This window comes from Arabidopsis lyrata (genome assembly GCF_000004255.2).
Source record: "Arabidopsis lyrata subsp. lyrata unplaced genomic scaffold ARALYscaffold_3, whole genome shotgun sequence".
Taxonomy (NCBI): domain Eukaryota; kingdom Viridiplantae; phylum Streptophyta; class Magnoliopsida; order Brassicales; family Brassicaceae; genus Arabidopsis; species Arabidopsis lyrata.
This window is the reverse complement of record NW_003302553.1, coordinates 20869110-20886469: the sequence shown is the minus strand read 5'-3', so window position 1 is coordinate 20886469 and position 17360 is coordinate 20869110. Positions and strand designations below refer to the sequence as shown.

Here is a 17360-nt window from a genome sequence, read left to right as displayed (position 1 = left end):
CTCAGCATTTCCTGAAAAATAATTTATCAAGTTATTTTCCCGATTTTTCCTTGAATAGATTACATAAAGGGACATATAAAATCCACAAAACAAAGTAATATTGTATTTGCAAGATAGATCAAAATCAAACACAGCATATTTTATTTTAAATCATCAGTTGAAATTGTTTTTTCAAAAACTTTTCCCAAGTATAAATATAAAAAATTTATCCCAAAAACAATAATTAGATATGCCAGAAGTTGCCATCATTTTGTTCTCTCCAAATACAGAGTGGATATGCTCTTTGAAGATCTCAAATTAAGATTCTCAATCATATATTATTGCGTTACACCAGATATTGCATTTACTTGTGGCCCATCACTTTCGTAATTTCTATTTTATAGTCAAAGTTGGCAAATAATTTAGAGGTCTTGTGATTAAAAGAATTATCATGGAATTAAAAATTACGAGTTCAGAGTTCTCTCGATCATGGTTGGTCATTATAGGAATTGAAAATATTTGAGTTCGAGTTCTCTCAATCATGGTTGGTCATTATAGACATATTAGTTGACAACAATACCTTCTGTTTTGCAAGATTCAAAATATAGTCTCTATTTCAATGTAGGATCCCATCTATTTAGTGCTTATCATGAAAGAAAATTAGCAAATCCAAATCGCTTAATCCAAATTAGCAAATCCAAATTAGCAAATCAACAAATGTTGTATTAGTTGTAAAAACGTTATTTTTTTTTAATATAATTTAACATTAAATTTTAAAAAGAAAAAAAATGAACATTGAAAAAACTGGAGTTAATCATGTCCTCTCTGTCTTGACGAATAATAAAATTCAGTATAGTTGTCTTAAGCAATGCATGTATACTACAATTGATAGACGCATGGATAGCTATCATGTCTAGTACCCGTTCACATAATTACTATCTATGATGGTTTTGCTACGATATATAAAGACTTTAGATATGAATCAGAATGACATGAGCGTATATACTCAACAAATAAATGTACGGTAAAATTAATTTTTTTAGAACAAACAAATTAATCACGAAACCATGAAAAAGAGAGGAAAAAAAAAAGATAGTCTTTAAGTCTCGGCTTCTTCACACAGGCTTTGTGTTATTGTCTGCAACCTAGGCTTCAGTTTTCTGTTAAACTTTGCTAAGGTAGAAACCAGAAAGACCCCAAATAATTTTTTTTTTTTAAAAAGATAAAAAGAAAAACCAAAACCATGCACCCAAAAAGAGAGACAATGGTTTTATGAATTAGAAAAAGAGATGTAAAGCATTGTAGATGGTTTAAAGACCCTGTTCGATCAAGTAATCACCCAACCTCTCGACAACCATGTTGCATTGTCCTGGAGTCACTGGCTCTTCGTACAAACCAAACACCATTGATTGTCCTGTTTTCTTGATCGTGATCCCTCCAGCTCCCTGCCCATGTTCGAATAGTAATGGTTTTGAGTTTCAAAACCAAATTCATAACAACAAATACTATCAAGATCATTAGAGTTTGAGCATTTTTAATCATAGTCTGTCTAAGGAGTGTAATGGGAGGAGTTGATTCTCAAGAAATCGTAAGACCATCCTTATTGGGAGGTCCTTAGCTTAGTTCTTAGCTCATGAGTGATTAAAATTAAAGGTTGAAATGTTGATTTTGCTAAGGAATGGTTCTTAGTTAAGAGCAAAAAAATTGGCTTAAGAACCAAAACTAAGGCCTCCCCAATAATGTTGCTCTAAGGCCTCAAGTGTTTTAAGGGTTTGAATTTGCATTTACATGCATGTGAATCTTTTTTATTATAAAATAATTCAAGTAATTTCATAAAATATTTTCCGATCCCGAAAGTTGCAAGGCCTTAAGTCTCGATTGTTTCAAATGAAATGCTATACATTTGCATTTAACATGTGAAAAGTAAATCATATTTTAAAAATATAAAACATTTTTAGGTTTTCTTAGATTATAGAATGTAAACGTAATCAATCCAGCGTTAATCTTAAAAATACTCTTAAACATACCTTCTTGCCACGGATGACAGCATTAGGCTCGCCTTGGATTACCATATACTTTAGCCCTGCGAGGAACAAGCCCGTGGGAGCGAGATGACCCGGCTCATCGAAATCCTTCATAATGTCCGTGATCTCTTGAGGTTTGAACTATTTGAAGACAAATGAATCATCAGATTTTTAATGTTGAACCAAATCCGGAATAATGAACTTAATGCAAATGTTGAAATCACAAAAAAAAAAGGTTGATCAGCTCATCTATATCACTATTAAAATGTCCATATGTAACGTAACGGATAGAAATAGCAAGTATCAAATCATATTTCTCTATATGGAAAATTTAAGACCAACCAAACCAAAACATAAGATCGCTCGATAATCGAGGAGGAGGAAGTTTAACCTGAGGAAAATTAGCGCTCTGAGCCCAAACGCTACCGTCATGGCCGATGATAGCGGCGGCGGTTAGGTGGTGACCTTGGCCGTCGCCGACATCACACATCAAATGCTCATCAACGTATGCTTGCCACGACATTCTCTCTGATTTCTTCTTCTTCTTTTTTGCTTTTACTCTGCGCGATTAGGTTTTTTGATCTCTCTACGTATGTATGTGTGCAATGCAACTCCAAGGGGGACTTGGTCGTCTCGATAAATAGGGAACGAAAAAGAATGTTGTAGGAGATGAAAATATTAACCGTTGGATTCGTAAGACAACTTCTTAGCCGCTCATTTTTTTGTTTTTGAATAAATTTTTAATTAGTGTTTTACTGATGCCTCGCCTTTGTTATAGCTTAATCATTCACTCCATGCATGCCACGTGTCTTTCTTCCCTTTGCTAATTTTCTCCTATTAATAACGACCAAGAAGGATTTCAGGAAATATTAGCAGCCTCTCACAAAAGATTGTCCCAATTTGGACCTTTGTAGTTGATACAGTTACTACTTACTCTTTGAGACATGCATTGTTGCTTGTGGGCTTGTAGGCTACCATATAACATAGACTTAGATTCTAAAAGAACCAATGTGTATGTCTGAACCGGATATCGTCAGTATCATGATCCGATCAAACTATTTTCAGAAGAGTCGTTATTTCTGCTCATTTTGGCCCTCTTCTGATTGGTCATGGTGATCAACATGATGTTTACGAAATTGAACATCAACAAGAGTGAGCAGTAACCATGGACTAATTAAGGCTTTATAAAATTTCATCTCTTCATAAGATTTGATAATGAGCAAGTTCATAAAAGTTAATGGGCTAGAACCGGTCGTGTAGCCCAAAGCAAACAAAAGAAGAGAAAGATATATATTTTTTCTCTCGACTTGTCCGCTTACAAAACCCTAAGAGCATCTTCATCCCTCTCACCTGAGTTCCACTTCTGTCTATAATCTTACTCTCTCTTTGAGAAATCCCAATGGCCAAGAAACTTTTGAACCCTTTGGAAGATCCACCAACCGCTTCTTCAAGCGACGACGACGAAGTTGAGATTTCATCTGAAGAAGACGAAGAACAGATCTCCAATTCTTCTTCTAAAGAAGAAGATCCCGCCACAATTCCCTCCACCAAAACCCTAAAATCTCCTTCCGCTGCCGCTCCAAGTCCCGATTCTGGTTCTGAGACGGATTCTGACTCTGATAAGCCACACGTCTTCACCAAGAAGAAAGAAGCTACTGATTCACCGGCGGTGAAATCAGTAAAGAAGCGAGCTAGTGAAGGAACCTCCTCGAATGTCAAAAAAGCTAAGAAAGTTTCGAAAGACGACGATAACAAAAAGCCGCGTTTTCAGAGATTATGGACTGAAGAAGATGAGATCGCTCTGTTACAAGGCATGATTGATTTCAAAGCTCAGACAGGTACAAGTCCTTATGATGATATGAATAAGTTTTTCGATATCGCTAAGGAATCTATAAGCTTTGATGTTAGTAAAAACCAATTCGGTGACAAGATTAGAGGTTTAAAGAACAAGTATTTTGGTTCAAGGAAGAAGAAAAGTGTTGAATCGGATCATGATAACAAGTGTTTGGAATTGGCCAAGTCTATTTGGGGACGTGGTGTTGTTGAATCTCCTGTGAAATCTAAGAAGAAGAAAGATGAATCTGTTGTTAAGGCTAATGGGAAGGAGAAGAAGTTGGAGTCTTTGGTTGAAGAAGATAAGGAATTGGGGATTCTCCGAGGAGATTCAGAGTCGTCGAATTGGTTTGACAAGTCTTTTTTGGTTCGGGTTGTTGCGAGTCTCGGTGTGGATGAGTGTATTGTGAAGTGGAAATGGAGTAAGGTGACGATGGACACTAAGAAGAGGATTGAAGAGAAGATGAAGCTGGTGGAGGGTAAGGAATTTGAGTTGTTGTCGCAGAAGATTGATGTTTTGAAGGAGGTGATTTCCGTGATTGCTGAAACTATCTAAGAAGAAGTAATTAGATTGTTTAGGTTTATTGGTTCTTTTGTCGCGCAATGCCTCTTTTGTTATGGAGCTTAGGATTTATCTTTCTGTCTACGCTTATGGTTTTTAGTCTTTTTGTGTCTTGTGTAAAATTTAGCTAAGAAGAGGACTAAAAAGCCTTTTGATCGATGGGTGTAATGAACTTAAGACTTTGTAAGCTTTGCAAATGTGCTTCCTCTTTCTAAAGTACGAAATGCAACCAAAATATAACAGCTACATTTAACTACAATCTTTCAGGTTATAGACTAACATAAATCAATAACCTTCACATAATTGAAGAGATTCTGCATCTTGAAGCTGCAAGCAAAGTTAGAAGAGGAATTTAAAGGTACATCAATCGTGGAATAACATCACTTTTAGAGAAACAAACACAAGTCTTAGTGTCCAACCTTCCTCAAAGGCAATAATAGTAGATTGCAAGTCTTGCCGATTTTTTATCTAGGCTAGATATCTTGCATATCAAGTATGTCTGATTATGCTTTTTCTTCTTCTTTGGAACCGAGTAAGTATGAATGAAGATGTTGTGCACACAAAAAACGATTGCTTCATATCTTCTTTTCATTTTTGCTAATTCTTATCACATTTCATTTTTCATATGTTTTATGGATCTTTGCCATTGCTTATTGTAGAATTCTTTACTGGGTTACGCAAAACAAGACCCGTTTTGGACCAACAACATTATCAATTCCTTTTTGATTATCTATTGAAGACCATTAAATTTAGTGATGAACATAATGAATTTCATCCCAACAATATTTGCTCTGTCTAGTAAAAAAATCTTTAGCAAGATCCCAATTTTCTTCTTTAGAATTATCACATTACAAAAAAAAAAAGGTTTCAAAATCAGAAATAAGCTTCTTTCTACTAAATCAGTTTGATTAATAATGTATGTAACTGATAAAAACCATTTTCTTCACACAATTGCATAACCAATACAATTACCAAAAAACAAAGAAAAGCTTCCAACTTTGTGTTTTCATGGAGATGAAGCCACCTTCAATCCCAGGCTAATCGCAGCACACGTTAACGGCTGCGCCGGAATTCTAAGACAGCTCAATTGACCGCCGGGAATCGCCGAACAATCCGGTTGCGGCCGTTGATAACCCTTGCCGGGAATACAATTTCCGGTGAAATCAAACCCAACGCTAAGACTCGAGCACTGAGAGCTAAACCCAGAGAAGAAATTGAAAGAAACCGTCAGGTTTATCAGATTCCTCAAAGTGCAAACCAAATCGGGAAGATCACCGGAGAATTTGTTGTGCCCGAGATTCAAAACTTCAATCTCCGATAAGCAAGAGATCGTATCAGGGACATGACCCATCAATGAATTGAAACTAACGTCGAGGACTTCAATGTCGGAGAATAAACCGACTGATTCCGGTATACAACCGGTTAACTGGTTATTCAAGAACAAAACCTCTTTCAATTTCGAACCGGTGATACCAAAACTCGTCGGAATTTCGCCGGATAATTTATTATTAGCGAGATTAATCACCGAAGCTGTAGAGTAACCGAGATTCCCGGGAATTTCTCCGGTGAATTGATTGTTGTTGAGAAGAATCGCGTCTAATTGTTTGTTGAAGAGATTTTCCGGTATAGAGCCAGTGAAATTGTTGAACCGGAGATCGAGGTAAACCAGATTTGGGATGTAGAGTGTGACTTGAGGGAATGAACCAGAGAATCTGTTGTTGCTGAGATCGAGTTCTTGAAGAGAATCAAGATTCTTGAAAGAATCTGGGATTTGACCAAAGAATCTGTTGCTATTGAGATGGAGAATAGTTAGGTCTGAGAGTAAAGAGAGGTCTTTAACAATGGTGCCTTTGAGATTTGCTTTGTTTAGATCTATGGAAGTTATCAATGAACCAGAACAGAACACGCCTCTGTAAGAACAAACATCTTCACCAACCCATGTCTTAAGAATACCAGATGGATCCTCTGTTATGGCAGATTTCCAAGATTGAAGAGCATTGTAAGCTGCATTTGTTGTCTGTTGCTTTGGAGCTGAGCCAGGATTGGAATTAGGGTTTCCTCCACCTATCCAAACTCCGCCGTCGTCACCGTCTCCGCCGCCGATTCCAACTCCGACTCCAATGCTGTATCCATCTGTCAGAATCAAACCCAGGAACAGAAACAACGACAGGAGGCTAAAGTTTTTGGTGCCTTTCTTCTTCATCATTCTTGTTTCTTCTTGTTGTGCTTTTTGATACTCAAGAAGCTTGATTAAAGTTGCTGTCTTTTCTTCTTGGGGAATGTTGAAACTTGGAAAGAGAGTGAAAGATTTTGTTGGATTAATGAGGTTTGTTAACAAAAGTGTCGTTGAAGCATTGATTGATGATGAGCAAGTGTGGGGACAATGGTTTGATTGATGGAGTTTTGCTTCTCAGTTACTGTTTTGTTTTCAACTTAGGTTTTATTTTTTTCAATGGCTTCGTGCTATAATTCATCAAATGTGAAATGTCCCATGAATTTTATAAGCATTATTTAGTAGATACTTTCGAATAGTATATACTCTATGATATTATTGCATATGGTTAGGGCGTATAGTATGTACCTTGCAACATTAAATTACTTTTAGAAGTTACCACTGACCAGTGATCACTGTCATAATATAAAAACATTAATTACCTACCGGGTTCAGAGGATTCGTGTTACGGTTTTACCTTGTCATAAGGTGTCATTTTTTTAGGTCTCGATTTTTTTGTTAAAGAACCTGAAAAAAAAGTCTCCCATGAATTATTTGAGAATTCAGAGAAATATATATTAAAAACTTATCCATGTGCTATCAACAGAACGTTCTTAAGAATGTTTCTAAAATTATTAAAACTATGTCATTAGAAATATATGTAAAATTTGATCATTCATACGAAACAAATTTATTCCATGTTCTATTGTATCACTTTTGAAGAAGAAATACTGGTGTTGGATATATCAACCAAAAAAGCTATTGTCATATATTACACTATTATATCAAAACCAACAAAACTTTTACATTAAACCAAAAAAAAAAACCAACAAAACATTAAATTCAGAACAGAACCATAACATTTGTCTAACCTAATCAGGTTCAATCCACGCTGGAAACAAAAAAATACATTTGTGTGGGAAGTCTGGGCTTGAACCAAAAGGCTCAAGCAGTTTACCTGGTAGTCCATTAACAGGCGATCTGGCTACCCCTGGCATTAGTCGGAAAACATTCCAAACTCAGGACAGACTGTGTGGTGGTCCTTCGGGGAGTAGTCCACTCTGAAGCACTTCGGTGCGTTTCTACCGAGGCTGACCGGATCAGCCGATAGGGTTTATCAAAAAAAAAAACCTAATCGGTAGTATAATTAAAATCAAAAACAAGTATATGACCTCATTGGTGTTTCTGTAGCTGGCATGGATGCGACGAAAATGATGCTAATCTGTTTGTTTTATTGTTGTCACTTGTCAATGCGTAGTCGATGGTTTAACAATGTGACCTTGAATGGTAGTAGATTCTACACTAGTTTTTGGATTTTGTTTTTTCAAAAACTAATTTTTTCTCCATTCAAAAACTAATTGTTTCTCAGTTACTGTTTTGTTTTCAACTTAGGTTTTATTTTTCAACGGCCTCGTGCTCTAATTCATCAAATGTCACATGAATTTTATAAGCATTATTTAGTAGATACTTTCGAATAGTATATACTCTATGATATTATTGCATATGGTTAGGGCGTATAGTATGTACTTTGCAACATTAAACATTAAATTACTTTTAGAAGTTACCACCGACCAGTGACCACTGTCATAATATACAAAACATTAATTACCTTCCGGGTTCAGAGGATTCGTGTTACGGACTTTTACCTGGGAATATATACAAAGTAACCATGGATTCAAAAAGAATATACAAACTAACCATGAGGTACAATAACTTGTCGATAACATGTCAGAATGCATGTGTAATTACGTAAGTGTCCTATGTAACACATTTTTTTCTCGAATTACATGTGATAGCATAATATATCTTTTTTTATCATGTTATTTTTCTGTATTGCACGTTATTTATAAAGAGCACATGATATTTCTTGAAAATAATATTCTATTTAGTTTAATATCTCTCTTTATCATGTTGTTTTGTAGTAATACACGTTTTTTCTTAAAATCACATAAGATTTCTTTTTAAAAAATTCTTATTTTGTAATAATACACGATTTTTATTAAGATCACATGTAATTTTTTTTAAAAAAGATTCTATTCAGGTTAATTTTTTCATAACAATATTTTTTCTAAAAAACTTACTGTATTTTTTCAAATATCATGTCTTTCTGTTCAATATAATATGTGAAATTTAAATGTTACATGCTATTTTGTAAAATCTCACGAAATTGTCTTGCGTACGGTTGAACTCGCAACAAATGAAAGATGGTTTGGTTAGTTCACTTCTTCTTCTTCTGACAACGTGGGACAATGGCCATTTTGCAACAAAAAAAATTTCTCTTTGCTATTTACTTAATTTGTGTGTCTAATTTGGCTATTCAATAATATTACCCTTTCATAAGTTGTCATTTTTTAGGTCTCGATTTTTTTGTTAAAAAAACCTGAAAAAAAAAAGTCTCCTATGAATTTATTTGAGAATTAAGAGAAATATATATTAAAACTTATCCATGTGCTATCAACAGAACGTTCTTATGAATGTTTCTATGCAAAATTATTAAAACTAAGTCATTAGAAATATAGGTAATATTTGATCATTCATATAAAAAAACATATCAAATATATTAAGAACAAAAGAAAATTAACTATTATTATACGAAAATCATCTTATTTTATGTGAAGCTGATAAGTACCTAATAATAATGTGTTTCCACTTTCCATTGACTCCGATTTTGCTAATCATAATATTTGTCTGTCCTATCAGTTGATTTTTCTGTTATTCCATTTCCACCAAAAGTAAGAATGTGAAGAACTGAACCACTATTCTGACCGACGTAAAAACAACATCACTGTTGCGTGTTATGACCAATTTGATACAAAGGAAATTATTAAAAACGACAAATTACCACATAGTATTAGCTAATACTTATCATGCATTCAAAAAGAAGAAAAGAGAAAAACGAAGAAGAAGCAGAATATAGGGAGGCTATTTAAAGTATAGAAAAAATATATAGCAGCTTCTGAGTGTGAAATGTCGTGAGATTGTGTTGACTTGAAAACGATATTAATGAAATGTTAAAGAATTCAATTCAAGAAAGAAAAAAATTGTTAACGAATTGGGAGATTTTTATCGCCTCACATGGAGGGGATACACAACAATAGATTTTGGGATGACTCATCCATCTTTATAATACTAAAAAATTAATCAAAATAAATGGAATCAAATTAAATGTACAATTATTTTTCAAATCATTATAAAGTGTCTGATTTACTATGACGGGGGTAGATAGACCGCTTACAAAAACGCTATGTAAACGATAAATAGCGTTTATCGGATGCTATAAATACTCCAATTTCTTGTAGTGTTTGTTTCTGTTTTTGATTTTATCCTTGTCCATATGTGATGAATTGGTTTTACAGGATGCGTTTTATGCAATGGTGATGTGCCGTGTTGTAGTCAACTGGAGTTGGAGGAATCAAGATTGTGAATACGCCTTGGTGAATATATGTATCTTTAAAAGTTTCTAAGTAGAAACAAATTGTGATATGTATTGTTGTTCTTCATTAAATACAAATCCTTTTGGTCTCTTAATAAAAATTATTATTATTATTATTATTGATTGTTTTGGGTGTTTGTAAATTAAATTAGAGCTCCTATTAATAAAATTCAAAATGCAAAATTCAAATCCACATATTATGAATAATAGATTTGATAACAAAATTGAAATGTTATTGTAGAGTATACGATAGTAGAGATAAATCCGCTATTAATATTTTAATTTAGATAGCAGATACAAAAAGCGCTATCTAAAGTCGTCGACCTATTGTCGCGGTCGATGATATAGCGTTTCTAAATACGCTACGCTTGCGATAAATAACGTTTTTTGGACGCTATCAATGCTTGATTTTCTTGTAGTGTTCGTTATAAGAAAATCAATAAATAAGGTGGAAACTTAATTTCTTGTAGGTTTTCCATTCAAAATCTATTAGTTATGCATGCATCTCATATTATTTATATATTATTTTTTTTTGTTAAAATGCATGCATCTCATATTAACTCAATCTACGTAACATAATTTTTTTGATATCTCATTGCGTTGAAGTTGAAGATACATGATATAAGGCTAAACCAAAAGCATCCTTTTACGAATGAGTGAGATCATCCACACAAAGTTGGATGGAATTAATAAGAAGACAAATGTTAATAAAAGATTAAGAAAAATACAAAATATTTGAATCTAGCTCCTGGACAAACAATTGTATGTTTCTTATATCTGGGGCAACCCAAGCAGCTAACTAGTGTTTCAAAATAAAAACAAAAGAATGTCCACATATATTAGGATATTATAACTTAAATCTAGCAAGAATACAGTTATTTTATGAATCTTATGTTTGGATATGCAAGCCGCCAGCTCATATATCCAAATAAAACCAAAAAAGTATTTTTGGTAATTAATAAATTAGATAATACAAAAAAAAAAAGTTTTAAATAGATGTGGATATGTGTGTTTAATTAATGTTTAATAAATTTGGTCCATGTAGTGTTTTTTTTTTTTTTTTGTCCATGTAGTGTTAATATGTGATGTTACATATATTGGTAAATAGGTTAGGTTATAGCGTAATGATTACATAAATTAGTGCGTGAGAGATTTCATGTGAATGCAAAGAAGGTAGAGGAGAAGAATCAACAAATTTTGTTGGGGTTTTTGTAAATTTGAGTTGGAAGCTATATAATCCCCACTAGGCCACTAATAATGGTTATTTTTTCTTCATCACTATTTTTTTGGGGTGTAAAAGGTAACGAATATAAAGGCATAAACATAATGGTTTTTTCTTCTCATTTTGACTTTCGAGTTTGAGTAGACATTAGCATTCATAAGAAACACATTTTTCTTGTATCTTTATCGCATGCGCTATCTATAGCATTCATACGAAACAAATAGAGTTTTATCTTTATTCCATGTTCTATTGTATCACTTTTGAAGAGGAAATACTGGTGTTGGATATATCAACCAAAAAGCTATTGTTATATAGTACACTATTATATCAAAACCAAGAAAACATTTAAATCAGAACAGAACCATAACATTTGTCTAACCTAATCGGTAGTATAATAAAAATCAAAAACAAGTATAGGACCTCATTGGTTTGCTAGCTGGCATGGATGCGACGAAAATGATGCTAATCTGTTCATTTTTATTGTTGTCACTTGTCAATGCCAAAATCATGTTTATTTTTTAGTCAATGGTTCAACGACATAATTTAGTAATGAATTTCTATAATTTCGTAAACACCTATTGCCAGATTATGGAATAATCAACAATAAAAAAAGAAAAAAAAAAAGGAATGTGATTTAGTCAATGAAATATGTCGATATCATTGAAGAAAGAGCAATACTTGGGTTCACCCCTAGAAATGAATCCTTTTATTCACTCATTTTCTTTTAACCAATCAGAATTCGCCACATAATAAAAAAAAAATTTAATTAATTATTAAATCTAATCCCAAACTACTTTTTTATAAACCCAAACCGATATATAATCTTGTTTAATTACAAAATCTAAACCTTAATTCTCCTTTGTAAACCCAAACCGACATTTAAACTCGTTTAATCGTAAAAAATCTAAACCCTAATCATATTTTCTAAACCCAAACTGATATTTAACATCGTTTAATCATAAAATCTAAACTCTAACCCTTTCTAATAAACCCAAACCGATACATAATTTTGTTTTAGTGGCAAGTTAGATTTTATAATTAAATGAAATTTTTTATTCTTATTAAATGGCAGATTTTAATTGGCTGAAATAAAGAGGGTGAATAAAAGAGGGTGGGAATATTTTTCTTGAAGAAATGAGTAGACAAACCAAAAACCTCAAAAACATACACATCACTAACGTGGGCTTTTCGATGTCTTAAGATTAATGGGCTTACATGGGCCAAAACATACAAGTTCTTTTCCAGGTCGCAAGTACTTTAATTTTCTTATTGAACAGAGTAGCGATGACGTGTCTAAACTCCAAGAAGAAGAAGAAGAAGTGAAAAAAAAAACAAAGATCTGAAGAAGAAAAAGAAAAACGAATTGGAAGAGAGAGCTTGTTGGAGATGGGAATAAGGTTCATATTGATGGTGAACAAGCAAGGCCAGACTCGTCTTGCTCAGTACTACGAATGGCTCACTCTCGAGGAACGTCGCGCTCTCGAAGGCGAAATCGTCCGTAAATGCCTCGCTCGCAACGACCAGCAGGTTCCTCTCTTTTATCTTCAAATTCCATTAGATCGCTTCTGATTCTGCTCCGATCTCGTCTCCTTTAGGTCAATTGATGTCTGTTTTGATGTCCTTAGTTTTGAATTATCCTTTGATCACTGCGAACTTTGGATTGTTAGATGATCTGGATATGGATCGATCCGTCATTAGGTTTTGAGTCTCTGTTTGTTATTTGATTAGAGAATTCGAAGTATTTCTGTTGTTAATCTAGATTGACACAGAGCCGATTTGGGAATTTTCGTAGCGGTGATGCATAAATCTAAATCACCGACCATTGGCCAATTGGAATCAAACTAATTTAGTATCATTGATGCTAGTTACATTGAGGTCTCTGTTTATGTAAAGGTTGGTGCAAGCTAATCGATTAGATTGTAAAGATGTTGGAGTTTGCGTTGTTCTAGATCAACGTTTCTTCGTTGGTTCTGTTTAGCTTACGGCATCAGGCTAAATTTTACTGCATTTTGTTCTTAATGAACAGTGTTCGTTTGTTGAACATCGCAACTACAAGATTGTCTACAGGCGTTACGCATCTCTCTTCTTCATGGTTGGGGTTGATGACGACGAAGTAAGTTTGTTATACACCTATCTGTTTTGACATCAAATTAAATGGGTTCAAACTTCAAAGTATGTGTGGAGAAACAATATGGAAGAGTGATTTATGGATCATAAGAAAGAAATCCTTGTACAGTCTACTATATATACACAATCTATGTCTATGACTCCTTAATATGCAAACAGTAAAGCTCAGCTTAGGTTTTATTCTTTCATCAATCTCTGAATTGTTTGCTTGTTGAAAAAACTGAAGCACTCTTTTCACTCTGATTACTGTCCTAGAACGAGCTAGCGATTCTAGAGTTCATACATCTTCTGGTCGAGACAATGGACAAGCATTTTGGAAATGTGGTAAGCTGTCTAGGTTCAAAGTAGTCTTGAATCGAACAGACTGTCTTGCTTTTGTGTTCTCCATTATTGATTTATATAACTCTTTTTTTATGCAGTGTGAGCTAGACATAATGTTCCATTTGGAGAAAGCTCATTTCATGCTAGAAGAAATGGTGATGAATGGTTGCATTGTGGAGACAAGCAAAGCCAACATACTTTCACCTATACAACTTATGGACAAAGCCCATTAAAATGCAAATCACCTCGTTTCTATTTCCGTTTCATCACTCTGTTACACACGACTTCTTGTATTATTATTAAAGATGCTTCAAAGAGGATAATATAGTTTTGTTTAAAGAAAACAAAATCAAAAAGTACCAATTGGGAGTACAATTCTCAAGAACCCGATTATAATAAGGATAGTTACATACGTACAAAGGTTTGTTTGTCGACTTCTAAAAGAGAAGAATGCCCAAAGGTGTCTTCTTTGGTTCCTTAACATCTCCTTTGTGTATATTTGCAGCCTTGGCCACTTGGTTGGATCATCAATAGGTTGAACCAATTTCTTAGAGTCCCTATCAAGTCTAAGCAATTCCCACTAGTGTAAAGAGCTCATTCTATAGCGGCGAACCAATTTATATATGGGATAAGTTAGAATTTAGTACGTTTATCAAACTTAATTATAAAAGTAGTACAAGTACTATTTACAATTGGGAAAACACCCAGTCTGCACTGTAGTAACATTTGTCCTGACCCATATGCCATCCAAAATATCGACTATTTACCATCTAATGCCATTGACGGTCTTTGAAAAATAATTAAAAAAAAAGTTGTTCTCTCTATTCTTCTCTTCGTCTTCTCCGACGACTCCGACGACTCCATATTCATAAATTCATAAGGCTATCCCAAAAACAAAGCACAAAACTTTTGCCTCTACTCAATACTCATCTCTCTCTCAATTCTCTGATTAGGGTTTTTTCATAAACACGAAAAAAGGGTCTTTTTTCTTTCACTAATCTCTCATGGCTTCTCCCTCTTTTGATTGGAAAATTTAAAATCTTTTAGGAATTGATAGTGGCAAAATTTTAAATTGGTTGATTTTGGTCATAAAACAACAAATCTCCGGCGAAATCATCATCATCCCTGGCGATGAAGACGACGGCTCCAGGAGAATCTTGAGCGTTGAACAACCACCACCACATCTTATAATGGCAAATGCGATCACATTCTTCGAGCTCAACACCGGCGTTAAGTTCCCGTCGGTGGGTCTTGGAACATGGCAAGCTTCTCCTGGCCTCGTCGGCGATGCCGTAGCCGCCGCTGTTAAGGTTCGCCATTCTTAATTTGGAACCTATTTGCTTCCGATCTCTTTTAGATTCATTAGTTTGATGATTCCATACTCTGTTTGAATTAGATTTTTTTTGGTTATGCTTCAACTAGTTTAATCTTAATCCTAATTGTATTTTGGCTATCGTCATATTGATTGCGCTCAGATCTATGGCAACGAAAAAGAGGTAAAAAAACACAGATGTTTAAATTAGCTAAGCTGAAAATTCTTTTTTGTTGTATGAGTTTTTTGTGGAGAAGCCATGGGCGATGAAGACGACGGCGACGTCGTTTGTAACAGGAGAGAGAGTTGTAGTAGCAGTCGTAGTTTATTGTATCCTCTTATCTCTTCCTTTATCACTAATCTCCCATGGCCTGCGGCGGATCTTGTCATGGCTCCAGATCGACGGTGGATTTGGAAGATTCGACTTGAATCGGTGGATTTTGATTCTGGAGAAAAGCTTTGAATCCGAAGCTTGTTTGCTTCAGATCCTCCATAGTTTTTTCAATGTCTCTGTTTATTCTCTGTATGAATCTTAGTATCGAGAAGAAGAGGTTTCTCTTGAAACTATTCTCCTTTTCTCTTTATTTTGAATCATATTATTATTTTGTAAATGGGTCTTGAAAGAAATCCTCTGAAAAAGTTTCTATTCGTTTCTTGATGCTGTTACAGGATAAGGACGCAGAAACCGTATTTGGCTTGCTAATATACAGCCTGGAACGTTTGTATCGAGTTGTTGAGAAACCTGCAAGAGCAACTGACGAGTGGGATTTATAAGTTTTTACTTTGATCCCATCAATTAGCTTATTAAATTGAGGCTGCCATTAGCTTTCAGTTTATCATAAGTCCAATATTTGTTAAAGTGGTTATGTGTGTGCTTGAACTTACTGATGTGTTTTTTTATATAAACAGAGTGAAACAAGATCTGATTGAGTTAGGAAGGCCACAGCAGCAAACATCATACAAGCTAACAGTGACACAACGACTAGTAACGGTTTATGACTGCTTGCTTCCCACTCGCAAGCGACAATAACTCATCTCGGGTTTTTAATCTGCTTTATGAATTGCCGAATTTATTCAATCATTCCTCCAGAAATACTTGCTTGAGGCCCACTTTAGAGTTTTTTCCTTGAAATGGTAAAACAAAGTTACACATAGGAGATAGTTTTGAAATTCATGATCTGTGCTGCAATTTAAGATATCAAAACCTGTTTTGTGTTCTTGTATGCTTTGGCTCGTCCCATGTACGGTGAGTCGAGATGAGATATTTTATGTCAAGGCTAAAACAAATAAAATCAACTTGTGCCAATATATACTCTACAATGCTATTCCTTTGGTTTAAGCAGATTATGTTTTGATCTGTATCACTACTTAGTAAAAAGATTGGGATTGATTTTCACTCCATTTTCACTCAATTGATTGTCTTCTTTCTTGCGTTGGCCTTAGTGTTTTGTCATATGGCAGATAAAGGATGATGTAAGAGAATGGTATTTATGGCGAGGACTTGACTTAGCAATACGTAGATAGCTACAAGGATATAGCTCAAAGAATGTCACTCTAAAGGCGGTTCACCAAATCCACATTTTATTGGTGATTTCTCATTCATTTTGCTCTCCAATTTAGAACAGATTGAGTTTTGAATCTCATTTGGTTTAAACTTTTTTAGTCGATTGGAATTAGGGTGTTTTAAGTTCTGCAATAACAAAAAAGAAAAAATTAAAACTCGTTTTGTATCCAAGGAATTGCTATAAGTATAAGGCCATAAAAAAAAAAAAAACTATAAACTAAACAAATTACTGTTGGTTTCGGATCCCGCACCAGAAGTCCGCGACCAACCAAAGATTGCCACATAGTCAAAATAATGGCCCATAAAAGACGAAGCCCATTGGACCCATGAGCAGAAGGAGCGGTCGAAGTGGTGGTCACCACTTCGAGAATCCGAAGTGACTGCACTGTGACACGGGTTCGGTGTAGAAGATATGAGTAAGTCGGTTCGAGGACATTTGGGCCAAAAAGGCGAGGCCCATGAAGATCAGAGTCAACTCAAATTCAAACGTTGAGCATTAAAGTCAAAGAATCAAAACGGACACATTTAAGAGAAAATAATTGTACTTAATTATTCATTTTAATGTCAATTCTCTATGTATAAATATAAAGGCCAATGGCCATGTAAAGGGATCTTCCTCTCAAGAAATATTATCATAGCAATTTTCGTAGCAACTTACAATCTTTTGACACATTCATTTTTTGTCCCTCAAGAATAATCTTTCCTACATAATAAAATACTTGAGTGTGTGAATCCGACATCCACATTTTGGCGCCGTCTGTGGGGACGAAT

The 17360-nt window shown here is 34.5% G+C and overlaps 5 protein-coding genes across 8 annotated transcripts; 3 read left to right on the top strand and 2 right to left on the bottom strand.

The window, feature by feature from the left end:
* Positions 1-957: 957 nt before the first annotated feature.
* LOC9322089 (profilin-4) lies at positions 958-2672 on the bottom strand. The gene is made up of 3 exons (XM_021031147.1): positions 2395-2672; positions 2007-2144; positions 958-1424 (listed from the first exon to the last, which is right to left on the bottom strand). Exons 1-3 carry the CDS (start codon positions 2524-2526, stop codon positions 1290-1292), a joined length of 405 nt encoding a protein of 134 aa, XP_020886806.1. The 5' UTR covers positions 2527-2672; the 3' UTR covers positions 958-1289.
* Positions 2673-3322: 650 nt separating this feature from the next.
* LOC9320039 (probable transcription factor At1g44810) lies at positions 3323-4617 on the top strand. The gene has a single exon (XM_021031146.1). The coding sequence runs from the start codon at positions 3403-3405 to the stop codon at positions 4390-4392; it is 990 nt and encodes a 329-aa protein (XP_020886805.1). The 5' UTR covers positions 3323-3402; the 3' UTR covers positions 4393-4617.
* A 598-nt stretch (positions 4618-5215) lies between these two features.
* Positions 5216-7032, bottom strand: LOC9322088 (leucine-rich repeat extensin-like protein 4). Its single transcript, XM_021033701.1, has one exon. The coding sequence runs from the start codon at positions 6602-6604 to the stop codon at positions 5405-5407; it is 1200 nt and encodes a 399-aa protein (XP_020889360.1). The 5' UTR covers positions 6605-7032; the 3' UTR covers positions 5216-5404.
* A 5520-nt stretch (positions 7033-12552) lies between these two features.
* Positions 12553-14147, top strand: LOC9322087 (AP-4 complex subunit sigma). Its single transcript, XM_021033643.1, has 4 exons — positions 12553-12792; positions 13292-13378; positions 13648-13716; positions 13812-14147. The coding sequence occupies exons 1-4, from the start codon at positions 12652-12654 to the stop codon at positions 13944-13946; spliced, it is 432 nt and encodes a 143-aa protein (XP_020889302.1). The 5' UTR covers positions 12553-12651; the 3' UTR covers positions 13947-14147.
* Positions 14148-14504: 357 nt separating this feature from the next.
* On the top strand, positions 14505-16799 carry LOC9320038 (protein DGS1, mitochondrial). 4 transcript variants are annotated; one of them, XR_002333543.1, is made up of 4 exons: positions 14524-15023; positions 15695-15795; positions 15935-16159; positions 16487-16799. XR_002333543.1 is itself a non-coding variant. In XM_021033359.1 (3 exons), the coding sequence occupies exons 1-3, from the start codon at positions 14904-14906 to the stop codon at positions 16053-16055; spliced, it is 342 nt and encodes a 113-aa protein (XP_020889018.1). In that variant the 5' UTR covers positions 14524-14903; the 3' UTR covers positions 16056-16746. The 4 variants fall into 4 exon arrangements, 2 of the variants coding, with proteins under 2 accessions (XP_020889018.1, XP_020889019.1); XM_021033359.1 differs by having other exon boundaries at positions 15935-16746; XM_021033360.1 differs by having other exon boundaries at positions 14525-15023; positions 15695-15786; positions 15935-16746.
* The last annotated feature ends 561 nt before the right edge of the window (positions 16800-17360 follow it).

Bases quoted from the DNA above. Each gene is read 5' to 3' on its own strand.
- LOC9322089 (XM_021031147.1), bottom strand. From the start codon at position 2,526: ATGTCGTGGCAAGCATACGTTGATGAGCATTTGATGTGTGATGTCGGC. The intron at 2,145-2,394 runs GTTAAACTTCCT...GTCTTCAAATAG, and splicing joins AGAGCGCTAATTTTCCTCAG to TTCAAACCTCAAGAGATCAC. The intron at 1,425-2,006 runs GTATGTTTAAGA...GAACATGGGCAG, and splicing joins CTGTCATCCGTGGCAAGAAG to GGAGCTGGAGGGATCACGAT.
- LOC9320039 (XM_021031146.1), top strand. From the start codon at position 3,403: ATGGCCAAGAAACTTTTGAACCCTTTGGAAGATCCACCAACCGCTTCT.
- LOC9322088 (XM_021033701.1), bottom strand. From the start codon at position 6,604: ATGATGAAGAAGAAAGGCACCAAAAACTTTAGCCTCCTGTCGTTGTTT.
- LOC9322087 (XM_021033643.1), top strand. From the start codon at position 12,652: ATGGGAATAAGGTTCATATTGATGGTGAACAAGCAAGGCCAGACTCGT. The intron at 13,379-13,647 runs GTAAGTTTGTTA...TTACTGTCCTAG, and splicing joins TTGGGGTTGATGACGACGAA to AACGAGCTAGCGATTCTAGA. The intron at 13,717-13,811 runs GTAAGCTGTCTA...TTTTTTATGCAG, and splicing joins ACAAGCATTTTGGAAATGTG to TGTGAGCTAGACATAATGTT.
- LOC9320038 (XM_021033359.1), top strand. From the start codon at position 14,904: ATGGCAAATGCGATCACATTCTTCGAGCTCAACACCGGCGTTAAGTTC. The intron at 15,024-15,694 runs GTTCGCCATTCT...ATGCTGTTACAG, and splicing joins CCGTAGCCGCCGCTGTTAAG to GATAAGGACGCAGAAACCGT. The intron at 15,796-15,934 runs ATAAGTTTTTAC...TTATATAAACAG, and splicing joins GCAACTGACGAGTGGGATTT to AGTGAAACAAGATCTGATTG.